General features: G+C 45.1%; 1 protein-coding gene across 6 annotated transcripts in view; it reads right to left on the reverse strand.

The window, feature by feature from the left end:
- Positions 1–12,900, reverse strand: part of STXBP5 (syntaxin binding protein 5) — a 203,072-nt gene that overhangs the window by 34,780 nt on the left and 155,392 nt on the right. For 5 of the 6 annotated variants that reach the window (XR_005218010.1, XR_005218009.1, XM_037844019.1 and 2 more), the window contains 4 exons: positions 9,178–9,228; positions 4,038–4,274; positions 791–1,160; positions 340–505 (listed from right to left, as the gene is read on the reverse strand). Coding sequence is in view for 3 of the 6 variants with exons in the window: in XM_037844019.1 (XP_037699947.1) it covers positions 340–505; positions 791–1,160; positions 4,038–4,274; positions 9,178–9,228 (824 nt within the window). In the remaining 3 variants the exon portion in view is untranslated. The remainder of the gene's footprint in view (positions 1–339; positions 506–790; positions 1,161–4,037; positions 4,275–9,177; positions 9,229–12,900) is intronic. The other variant, XR_005218011.1, reaches the window with a different exon arrangement.

The following is a 12,900-nucleotide window of genomic DNA, read 5'->3' on the forward strand; positions in this document are numbered from 1 at the left end:
TTTCTTATCTGTGTATATATCCAAATAGATACAATTATGCTTGCACGAACAAACTGCTTTAAAAAATTATGTTTTTTTTTTAAACATGTGTGATAAATGTTTAGTCCACACACAGAGTGGGCATAAATGGATATAGTTTCACTGGAAAGAACAGCTGGGAGTGTGTTCACAGCCAGAGGCTGTCCTGGCAGATCAGGGCGGGGGTTCTCACAGCCAACAGGGAACGAGCTTCTATGGAGGCTCCCTGTGACCTTGGGCAGTGTGAGGGATGGAGAGCATACGGGTGCTTGGAGACCATCTCACCTTTGAAGAAGCTACAGCAACACTGCTGTTACTTACCTGAAGATTCTCACAGGTCTCCTGGCTGTAGGTGAGTCTCTGGATTTCCGTGGGTGAGACAAGATACAAGGCTTGTCCGTTGTTGGTGAAGCAGAATGTCCTGGCTATCCGCATATTGGTGAGGGGCAAGTAATACACATCCAGCAGAGGCCTTAAGCTTGGCAAACTGGAGGGAAAATATCAAGCTTGTTAGTAATAGGCAAGATGGGTTCTAGGCTTGGACAAAGCACTAGGGCAGGTAAAACTGGCAAAGACCTTAGAAACCTTGCTATTTGCTCTGCACACCTGAGTGGGAGATTTTAGAAAGTCTGCATATACTTGTTCACATGCTTGCTTACCCTCAGCTGAATGAACACAAACTCTTAGTGTGTGAGATGCAAGCAGACTGAAGCTTTGGGGCTCACACTCAGCTCAGCCCTGTGGGATCAAGGTGAGGGAGATTGAGGCTCACCTGAAGGTCATGATGTGGCCGTTGGCGCAGAAGCAGGCGAGGCAGACGCCGGCGCCCAAGGCCACGACGTCCGCACGGAGCACGAACGAGGTCTCCACCAGATTCTGCTGATATGCACAGCTCTGCGCTGGCAGAGAGATAACCTTGGCTTGCTTTTCCGAGCATATCACTGCGTACTGGTTTTCGCCAATTTCCTGAGAAGAGGAGGGGGACACAGAGACTGGCAGCAAGTTCTTCGGTTTTTCCTTTTCCTCCTTTTCTTCAGGAGCACTCTGCTCCCTCCAGGGCTGGTGTGGAGGTGGCAGCAGGCAGCCCGCGGCATCCAGGAAAGCCATCCTCAGGACGGCGCCTTTCAACCTCAGGATGGTGCCTGGAACACAGATGCTCAGTGTGTGACCAAACACCTGAATCCAGGGGTTCCGTGCACCTGTCCCAACAGCAACACTCAGCTGAGAGCACACTGAACCGAAACTTGCTCTAAGTGACCCTTGAGGATTTAATTAAGCTCCGCAACCCGCCCCCTGCCCTTTAGCTGGGTGGGCAGCTGGTGTAGCCTGGCCCTCTGCTGCCCAGCGAGTGCAGTGCCAAGGGCTGAGAGGCCCCTGGAGCAGCCCTGGCTACCCGCGGCCACTGAGACCAGAGAGGCGGCTGGGCTGAGCCACGGTGAGCTGTGAGGGCATGACACATGCCGGGCTGTGAAGACCTAGTGCAAAAAAACTAAATGGCAATTTACAAGTATTGATCATGAGTTGAAATGACAGTATCTTGGATACACTGGGCTAAATAAAATATATTGTTTATACTGAGTTAATGCTTTATTTTTTATTTTTTATTTTTTAATGTGGCTACTAGAAATTTAACGTTATATGCGGTTTGCACTGCATTTCTGATGGGGAGTATTGACCTAGGGTGCCAAGGTGAAAAAAAAATTCTACATGTTTCTAAGCATTACTTCCAGAACCATAATTTCCTTTTAACTCATCTACCAATAAATGCCAGATACATGCAAGATACAGTGGTCAGCATATGGTCTATTTCTTGGCTTCTCACGGTGCCACTCTCCCAAGTCCTTGAAATTCTGCAAATGCTTTATGCTCATTTCTTATCGTTAACGTTAGGGATTCGGAAACCGACAGAAAGGAGGGTACCAAGTTCATGGAACATTCTGGTTCTTATTTAAAAATATTTCCATATTTCATTACTCTATAACCACATCATATTTTGCAACTTGCAAATTGCTTACATATTTTCTTTTACTTCCAAGCAGAAGAGTTACTGTCTTGTCTGTAATGGAATTGCTAGACAAAATACAGCACTGCCCAGTTACATGCGAATTTCAGATACACAAAGAATAAAGTTTAGTGTAAGTATGTCTCCAATATTTTTATCTTTCCAAAGTTTGCATGGGACATACTTACATTAAAAATTATTCATTGTCAGAGATTCACATGAAACTGGGCATCTTGTATTTTTATTTGCTAAACCCAGTAACCCTAAAGTTCAAGTTTGACAAGTAGAAACTTTAACTATTTTGAACAGTTTGGTAGAAAACTGCCCGATACCTGACTGATATAAAGTATTTTGATCACTATCTATCTCAAAATATAGTCCAAAACTACTTTCATTTCAAGATCTCTTAGTTTTTATTCTTCCAGGCTGACTTGGTAACTGCTCATGGCATTGCGGTCGTCCCAGTATGTGGACATCCTAAACACGCCCCAAGATCTAATGCAGGAAATGCTGCTCTCCCTGGCAGGCCCTCAGTGTGTCTCCAGAAGGGGAGGGTACTTGTCGGGCCTTCCTCTTGCGGGGAAAAAAAACAAAAAGCAAACCGAGGAGGCCGATGTGGACCACATGGACCGTGTGGACATGTCAGGCTCCCGGGCTGAGAGGGCCCGTCCTGTCCTCCCAGCTCCAGAGCCTCAGGGCTGGTTTCCAGCAGGCACCTCGCTGGGAACCTCTAGGTGCCAGCACTGAGCAGGAACCAGAGGTTCTTACTCACACAGGAAAATTGTCTATACATCCAAATAAGCTAATTTTATTTTTTGCTAGTTGGGAAACATAATAAATATTTTTTAGGTACTTATCTACATTTAACACCTCTCCCTTATTTTTATTTATTGGAAACATTCTTTTCTTATTACAAACTGATGTTTGTGGTAGAAAATTTAGAAACTACAAATCAGTAAAAAGAAGTAAAAATTACCCCCATCTGACAATCCAGTGATAATTACTGTTCACATTTTGATTTTCATCTTTTCAGTACTTTTTATTCCTATGGACATATTTATTGCTTATTATAAGAAGTGAAATTAGTAAGATTATCATCACATTAACCTGTTTTCTTTAATGATTAGGTATGTGTATATATGCAAGTATTTACTGAGCTGAGTGAATAAATTAAACTGTTTTAGAAGTGAACATTAAAGCCATAACTAAATTTAATTCTAAATTCCAAGTAAGGTTAAAATCTCATTAATGAACAAGATCAGGGTTGTTTCTTTCTAGGGAGCACAAATGAGCAGTGAAGGAAACCAAAATCTCAGTTACTTCCAGACCTGCTAGAGCTCACGTATATTTGAAAAAATCTACTTCATTTTCTATATATGAAGACAGTACATTGTTTCCTTTTAAATCGTGTGAAGTCATCTTAGTTCCTAACACTTCAAAGAAGAGAAATAATCTATTCTAAGACTTTACACTCAGAGATTAAAAAAAATAACACCAAGTGTAGAATGTTTAAAAATACAGTTTTGTTTTTTCCTCCTAAAAAACCATCCCCAAAACCATTTCATCCAGAAAACCATCACTTTGCTTGCTTGAAGTATTTGGAATGTAGTATTATAACAACAGGTTTTTTTTTTTCCTTTTTATATGATAATAATCATTTTGGACATGATCCTAGAATTAAAAAACCAAACAGCCTGAACGGCTGTATGAATACCCAATACCTGAAACCCTGTCCCAGGTGGCCTTTTGCCGCGAGCGCAACCGTGCCCATCCCCCAGCCCCTCTGGCTGCAGCGCCCGCTGGCCATGCCCACCACCCAGCCCCTCTGGCTGCAGTGCCCGCTGGCCGTGCCCACCCCCCGGCTCCTCGGCACCTCTGGCTGCAGCGCCCCCTGGCTGTGCCCACCCCCCGGATCCTCGGCCCCTCTGGCTGCAGCGCCCGCTGGCCATGCCCACCCCCCAGCCCCTCTGGCTGCAGTGCCCCCTGGCTGTGCCCACCCCCCCTGGTCGGGACGTACCGCTGGGGGCCGCAGTTGCGGGCTGTAGGTGCCGCTCGCCTTCCGCGGGCAGCCCCAGAGCCAGGACCAGCACGGTCCCCAGGCTGGTGCCGGCCCAGAGGCAGGGCCCGGGCGCCGGGTCTGCCTTGCGCGGGAAGCTCTCGCAGAAGTGCAGCGCCGAGACGGCCTCGCGGGACTCGCGGTCCAGGCTGGTCACACTGGGGCTCTGGGACCGGCTGAAGGTGCCGTCCTTGCCGTCTGCAAGATTCAAAACGCCCAGAGTGAGGGAGGCGCACGGCCAGGAGTACACAGGGCACGCCCGCTGTTTGTATATGTTTGGCCAAAACCTGACAGCGTCTATTTCTGATTTCCTTTTAATCGAGGATAAAAGCAACGCACTTTTATACAGAGCACCAACGGGCGGGTCTGCCCTTCTCAGAAGCTTGTCCTGGGGCCCGGCCTCCCCTTCCCCCCTGCATCCTTCCCCCTCCCCCCTCCTCTCCTCTGGATGCTGGTTCTGCACATGGCAATACTATTTGCAGTTGAGCAGCACAAGAAAAGTGTGGACATTTTTAGTTTTGCACATCTTAAAAATGCATATAAAAGAACCTGGTTCTATTTTCAAGTTTATTATATGATGGATCTTTGTTTTTCAAACTGAATCTGGAAAACCATTATTGATACAGCTTTTAGCTCCCATTTTGCTCGAACGCCACTGTGACTGGCACCGCCTTTTCCCACAGTGTGAACCAGCCCGGCTCACGCTTTGCACGCCAGGCGCACCCCGTTCCCACCCGAGTCCCCCGTCCTAAGGACGCGAGACTTTCTCCCCTCTGCAGCTGCCTCCCTGGGGCTGGCCTCGTTTCCCTTGGAATCACATTTCCCTTGGCTTATTGGGCCTTTTTCCTGCTGTGTTCACCAGGCAAAATCAAAACACACCATTCCCCAAAGCACGGCCTCTTCTGAAGCACTATTTATGCCAGCACCCTTATTCTCCAGATCAACACTGGAGGGAGTCGCAGTTTGAACCCCCCCTTTCCTTTCCTCCTGAGGGGAGGCCACGTCCTCTGCGTTGTTTCCGCCTCCCTGTGACCCTCCCTGGATGCTCCTCACCTCTCACCCGGACCACTGCACGCTGCCCTGACCTCTCCCTGCTCTGACGCAGCCAGCGTGTGTCTCGCCCGGCTGATTTTTAACAGGCTGCTACAACTCTGCCACCTGTCAGCAAAGCCCTCGGTGGACCGTCTGCCTACGTGGTCACGACACCCTCCTGCTCCGGGTTTAAGACCCCCTGAGGAGCTCCCCCTGGCCGGCCCATCCCGTCGCCCTGGCGCTGCCATCAGTGCTTCCAAACACACCTGCACCCACTGGTCCCCTGCCCCACTCGGTCCTACCTGTTGAGGTCACGCCCTGCCGTCTCCAGGGACAGAACCCAAGACCCCTGCCCTTCCTCTCCCACGGCACGCATGCTGCATCTGCTCTGGGTTACGCCCGGGCTTGTCTTACACCTCAGTCTACAGTGACTGCACGTTTCCTGACTGCAAGCACTGCGCCCTGCTGCTCCCTGCGAAGCCAGCTCACTGCCTCAGGTAGCAGACACCTGCTCAAGACAGCGTGACTCGAGGCAGGGTGCTGCTGCCACCGGGAGACACCAGCTTTCCAGGAGCTTCCACTGCTCACACCTGGGAACGCGCTCCTGACACACTTCCATTGCCATCTTGAAAGAAATGACTCATCATGTTGAAAAAGGAAAATGTTAGTTTTTAAAGTTGTATTTTATAAAATAAGAAAGCATGACTGTGTCCTAGTTATATACTCCCCCCAACAACAAAAAAAGAGCTTTTTGTAAGCAAAATTTAGATTTGTACAGACTAGAAAACTTCCCCAATAGTAACACGTGTGCGCCGTGGCTCAGCTGCCGGAGGCGACGGCCCCGCTGGTCCCACAGCATGGCTGCTTCCTGCGGAACTTTCCAGAATGTCGTCATTTGGCCTGAGACTGCGTTTCCTGTTACCAATTATGTCAAGGCACAAAAGAACTACTGACCGAAAATGAAACGCTTTCCATAAGCAGTAGCTCGTTACTGGATGAGTAAATGATACTGATTCCAAATATTAACTCTCTATAGTTTTCAAAGTTATTTTGTAAAATAACAGAACTATTTATTTTCCAATGATAAATAAACTTAATTTGTTACTTACATAAAACATATACACAGTACAAGGTGAACTGGCATATATTTTCAGTTGTGACCTAGTAACAATGAAAAGCAATGATGCAAGACTTGACAAAATAAGTCACCAGTGGGGAAAATCTTCCTGCTATTCATCAAAATTACAATAGGTGATTCACAGCAATCTACACTTTAAATATTAATTCATGGGCCAACTAAACAGTGTTTTAACAGGGTAACTTAACTATGTAAAGTTCATAAACTACAACTGAATTTTTATTATGTTACTTATCTATAAAAAGTAGACAAACTACTGAGGCTCAATCAGTTTGGGAACACGGACTGAATCAGCATCGGTTCTGAACTGGACTGAGTTGGCTTGCTTATATGATCTGCCTGGAACTGTTTGAAAGTTAAGTCAGAGCTTCCAGCAGTTCACAAATTACAACTTGCAGTTACTTCTAGGAAGTCAGATGTCTTGGATCCTGTTGTTTGCTTTCTAGAAATTAGGCAAGCTAAACTAATGAAATAGAACCCCAAATTCTCATAAGAGCAGAAATAAAAATAGCTACCACGGAGCAAGGCTTCCACGTGCCAGACAGTACCCTGACATTTCATGGAATCCACACAATGGCCCCGGAAATCAGTCCACTGCCATCTAACACGACACCCAGAGGCTCTGAGAGCTACTGAATCGCCGCAGAGAGCAGAGCTGGTAGAGCCGGGGCGTATGCCCATGGTCAAGTTGAACTTCCCATTGGCAACACCAGGGAGACACGGGCCAGCGTGCCACCAAAAACCTGCAGCCTGAAGGTTCTGACCATCGTTAAGTGTCACAGTTCAGTCTTTAGAGCTGGAAAACCACGGAACACAGGGCCTTCCTGGCAGCTCTAACCCCAAACACAGCTCCTCACAGTTACAGCCGTTTCATAAATCCACTGCTTTTGTGTTATTCTCTGGATGCTCAGAGAGGCTACCTGTGTGCATCTCCTTCTCCTCCCAAGGCAGAGCCTTATGCTACAAAATCCGCATCCCTAAATCAAAGCATGACGCCAGGAGGAGAGCTGCCTCATGGTAAAAATTAAAACAAGAAACTAACTCACACCAAGGTGGGCAGCAGTGGACACTGCCTCCTTGGCTGACACTTGAAAGGTGACCCATGAAGCAAAGCAATGTTGCCTGGGGTTCCGACCAAGGTCTGTGGACTCTGCCTGGCAAAGCCATGTGAACTGACAGTGCTGCACAGTTTCACGGAAGCTACCTGAGTCGCAGGGCAGCTCAAGAGTCCCAGCTGCTGTGGAAGCATCTCGTGGTGTGAGCCTAGCAATACAGCTGGGTGTTCCCATTACCGGCCTGATCAATGGAAAACAATGAGACTCAAGAACCTCTACCAAAAACTAGTTCCAGTGGCAGGATGACTTGAAGGAAAACAACTTGGGCAACGTAGAGACTGTTTCAAGTTATGCATCAGTCAGTTACATGGGCTTTGCCAGCTAAAACACGGGCACATTCGAACCCTAAGCCAAACAAAGGGAGCCTGTGAAGGCCCGGGGTACAGACTTTGATTCAATAACTTCCAGTATTCACATATCTGAGTATTCCTCTCAAAATGACTGGCTGTGATTTTTACTAGTTTTAAAGTACTTTCACATGTGCTTTCCCAAAAAAATTTAGTGCTACTGAAATCACGAACCCTGCGGCAGTCTCAAGGAAACTGCGCCTCTTCTTGTATGAAAAACTGCACGGTGACCCTCGGCGCCACACGGCTCAGTGTCCGCCCTTGGCGTCTCGGTGCAGGGCCACACCTTCCCCAGCACGTGCGACCCTCCAGCCAGGACCGTCCTACCCCTCGCACCAGTGATCCTTCTGCTTCCACAGGGTAAGGCGTGGTGCTCACTCATGGCCAAGGACCCTACCAGTGCATATGAGACAAAGCAAAGTCTGGACTGCTAAAATCAGTGTGGTGGAATGGACAAACCCCTGCATTTGTACTGTGCACAAAAAGACAGTAAAAGACCACAGAGGTAAAAAGCTGGACACGGGGGCCGGTGGCAAAGTCAAGGGGGAGACCGAGGCATTTCAAAGACAGTCATACTTCTAATCCAAGTAAAGGCAACAGGGATTCCTGAAATGGAAACGAGTTTAAAAAACCCTGCTTTAAATGTTCTATATGAAATCCTATTTTTGTCTTCACTGAAATGTCACTTGTCCCTATCCTGGATATCAGGGAGCTGTTTTGAGCTGAATAAAAAGCAAAAAGATCCTGTGGATCTAGCTCCTGCTCTCACAATGAAAGGGCAGCACAGAAGGTGCGAGAAAGGAACACTCCCAACTTGCTAACACCAAGTCAGTGATGATGACTGATTCCTGATATGGGATATTCATTCCCATATTGAAAATTACTAATTTATTTTTAAAATAATAAATTCATATTAAAATAAGTTTATAAATTTTAGAGCTCTAAGAATGTTATCAGATGATTAAATGGGATAAAAACAGCTTTTAATAAAAATTAATCTGAAATAATACAAATGTTAATCTCATGTTAAATTTTATTTAGATATAAAATAGGATAGGGCTGGAAAATACATAATTTTGATGTGTTTGAATCTGTATTATAACTCTTTTGAATCTGTATTATAACTCTTTTATAATTTGCAGAGAAATCCAGCCACAGTATATAACTTCCACATCTAAAAAAATGACAAATCCAGTGTTAGCAGAATTGATAAGCCAACTGGGTAGGGTTTGGGGGAAAAAATCAGGTTTTTTCTTCCCAGCTTCATTAATCTAATCAGCATTCTTTAAAAAACAACAATAGGTGAAATTTATAAATCAGTTATCCCGTTTTCACTTAGTAATTTTAAAACTTGATTTCCAACGACAACCTAGAAACAGCATTTTAAAAATCTTCTGATTTCCTACCTGTCTTCCCATTACAAGGAGCTGAGTTATTGTGGGTATTTATTTATTCATTTTTTTACTTACCTAAATCAGGCTTTAGGTCAGTAGGCAAGCTCAGCTTCCTTGACATCTTTGCTGAAAAATAAAACACATTTTAAAAATTCTGAAGAATATTTGATACAGGCTTATTAGCACTGACCTTCAAAATAAAAGTAGAGACTTTTATTACCAAATGCATATGCTGGGCTAATTAAAATGAGATTAACAATAAAATTGCTGAAAAGTAAATCTTACTTTCATCTTTTAAAAATGTTTGTACTAATTTGCTCTAGTATATTTGTGTGCTTGTAGCTCTTACTTCAAGGGGGCCTTTTAAATGCTAATGTTTCATTATATCTTAGATTTGTCAGGCTGCTAAGAGAAGAAGAGTCATTTCTCAGGAGTTACTGCAGAAGAGGGCCGTGGAGGCCGAGCACTGAGTTTGGGCAGGTGATGAAAATCTTCCCAGGCTTCACCTTCGGAGCTCAGTAGTTTTCAAGTAAACATTTAGCACACAGGACAAACCTATTTCTGCAATCAAATCAAAGTATGTGGCTGTATCATGAAAATATTTGATCATCTATTGCTTGAGGTAAGTTAACATCTCTACTTACATTTCAGTGAACAACAAAAATTCTAAATCATGCTCAATTCAAAATTATGGTATTTACATCAAATGTGGACTACAGGCATTTCAATTTCTGTGCAATATGAGCCTAACAGAAAAGCATGTGCATAAACCCACTGGAATTCATTTCCCATCCTCAAATTCAGTTACTGCCACAGTAGGAAGTGACCCAGTCAGGGGTTTTTAACCATTAATATGGTGTTAGTGGTAGTGCATGCGTAACAGCACAGCTGTGAAGTGAGATGTTCTAAAAGCTTCTGTTGGTTAATACATGAACGCATACACTGGGTTAAACCGTGGAGTTTAGTTAGGAGATATTGAAAGCACAGACCCTGCTATTCCATAGGGCGCCATGAAAACAAAGAGAAATCCAGCCATAGTATATAACTTCCACATCTAAAAAAATGACAAATCCAGTGTTAGCAGAGTTGATAAGCAAACTGGGTAGGGTTTGGGGGAAAATATCAGGTTTTCTCTTCCAAGCTTCATTAATCTAATTAGCATCCTTTAAAAAACAACAATGGGTGAAATTTATAAATCAGTTATCCCGTTTTCACCCCAACTAATCTTAATTTAAAGATAAAACGTTAATACGAAAGTAAAGCAGACAAAACCTATGGTTAACTGATCCCTTACATGTGGTTGCTACCATATCCGACATCCAATTCCCCCCTTAAAATGAGAAGCTACCCCCCATGACAGCCATCTAGAAGGCGCACCAAATGCCCTGGAGAAGCACCGCTGAGGTTTACCCCGAACTTTGCGGGCACAGCGCGGCTGGCTGGTCAGTGGCCTCTGACGTGGGAACCAGGTAAAGACAACCCTCTGGCATCTGAAGATGGGGCCTGCAGACCTTCGCTCTGAAGGGAACAGGTGATCCTGCCTTCTGTCCCTGCGCCCCCCCCCCCCCCAGCATCTGACAACGGGGTCTCCAGACCCTCTCTCTGACAGGAAAGCTCCTCACACTGGGATGCTCACACATAGACTGACCCTGCACTGCTGGGGGCCTGAACACAGCCCCCAGCGAGGCCACCGGATCCTGGACCACACTCTCCACAGCGAGGAGTCCGACGCAAAATAATCCTTCAAACCCAGTAATGCCTCTCGTCATCCACGATGCTACCTGAACACACATGGTTCGAGTCTGCAGGGCGTGGGGGTGCAAACACAGTGGCTGGGACTGGGTTTGAGGTCAGACCCCAGCCCGCCGTGACCAGTGGCCGGCCGTGTGCACCGGCCCCCCACTGGCCTTGCTCAGCCTCAAACCCTCACGCCTGGGAGAGGGGTTCTCGCCCACCGTCATGCTGCAGAGCACGGAGGACGGTGCTGGGGACACCTTACGGTTTTAACAAACATCAGCTATCATTTATTATGAGTGACCAAACGAGATAATAGGGATCTTTCAAATCTGCAGAACACGATACAGATGAGCTATTAATCTACTCACAAATAACCCAACTCTATGCTAATTAATACTCTCAAATAACTAAAACAAGAAAATTGGAGGGGGGGGGGCGTTAAGACATGAGCACAGGACACCATGTCTCACTCTAAGCTCAGTTTGAAAGGATATTCAATGTCCAGCTAAAGAGAGCAGGGAAGAGAGAGCCTGATGACTTCCAGGATCTGGAGATCAAGTTCATTCCCTTCCAGATGGGTTAAAAGTATACTAAGTATTTTATCCAACTAGAAATGTATCTGTTGAAGCTTTCATTCAATAATCGTACTTAGGTTTCTGCCAAGAAGTTACACCAGCACCAAATTTCCTTCTGAATTTCAGAAGTGCTTGGTTTAGAGCTCCCTTAGGAGTTCTACTAGGAATTATTTTAAACAGCTTCCTAAATATGTTAAAAAACTTCACCTTAACCTCCCTCACAAAACAGACTATTCTGTCTAGCACTTTGTTTCTTCATCCTATAACTGAATACAATAAAGCAGTTTTCAAACAATTGTTCAGTTGATCTAGTTTCAACATCTTACCAATATCAAGAGATTAAAGTCACATATAAAAACGACGAGGCAGATTGTCTGGATATAGCAATGCTATTATGTTACAACCCGGTGCTGGAGATCCACTACCTGATCACTAACTCAAACCCCACTGTTTATTCAAATGGCAGCTGTTTAAAGCCACACAGCTGCCACATCTGGATATAATTTTAGGCAGTCTCCTTGAATATAGCATTTGAAATGACAAGTGATGCCAAAAAACTAACTCTGCTATTTCGTATTAATTCTAGCCATCAAGTGACATAAGGAAGACAAGGAGCTGCTGGCTTTGAGGAGTCCAGGTGGAGGTGGGCTGGGCCAGAGGGGCTCTGCTCACTCACCCACAGCTGTTTGTGGGTGCCCGCAGCCCTGTCCCTTCCGGCCACGGAGGAAACCAGGGACAGCAAGGCCAGGCAGCAAGCACAGCCCACGGCCGTCAGCAGAGGTGGAGACAAAACCACCGGCCACATTTTCACAAAGCCTAGGTTCCTCAAACACTTTCTGTTGATATTGTTTCACGAAACACTTACATGCAAATGCACAGATCTTCAATGTATATTGACTGAGTTTTGACCATGTTTACACCTGTGTAACCCAAACCTTTATCAAGACACAGACCATTTGCATCACTCCAAAATGCCATGCAGGCTCCTTCCCGATCAATCCCTCCCCATCCCAGACACAGCCACTGTTTTGACTTTTTTCCACCTCAGAATATTTTTGCCTTTCTAGAATTTCAGAGAGATGAAATAACAGTATAAAGTCTTTGTAAGGCATCTTTCACCGAGGATTTTTTTTTAGTTTCTTCACAAAATATTTTAAAACTTATGTTCTCTTTTCAGTGCAGAGAATGAGTTTTTTAGACCAAAAAAGACATAAATATCTTAATAGATTGATAGACAGTATCAGATTAACATTTGCTTACTGTCCCCCCAAGCAAATTTGTTTTTATCTTTAATAAGCTTTTTTTAAAACTACGTGTTCTTCACAGAAATCTTGGAAAATAAAGACAAAGGTCACCACCAATGCCCACAATCAAGAAGCAACAGCTTTGCATATTTCATGCCAGGCATTTTTTAAAATCCTCTTTTCTTTTCATGTTTGAGATCAGTTATAATATATCAAGTCCGTATCCTGCTCTTTTTTCTTAT

The sequence above is a fragment of the Choloepus didactylus genome, chromosome 7 (assembly GCF_015220235.1).
Source record: "Choloepus didactylus isolate mChoDid1 chromosome 7, mChoDid1.pri, whole genome shotgun sequence".
In the NCBI taxonomy this organism is placed as follows: Eukaryota; Metazoa; Chordata; class Mammalia; order Pilosa; family Megalonychidae; genus Choloepus; species Choloepus didactylus.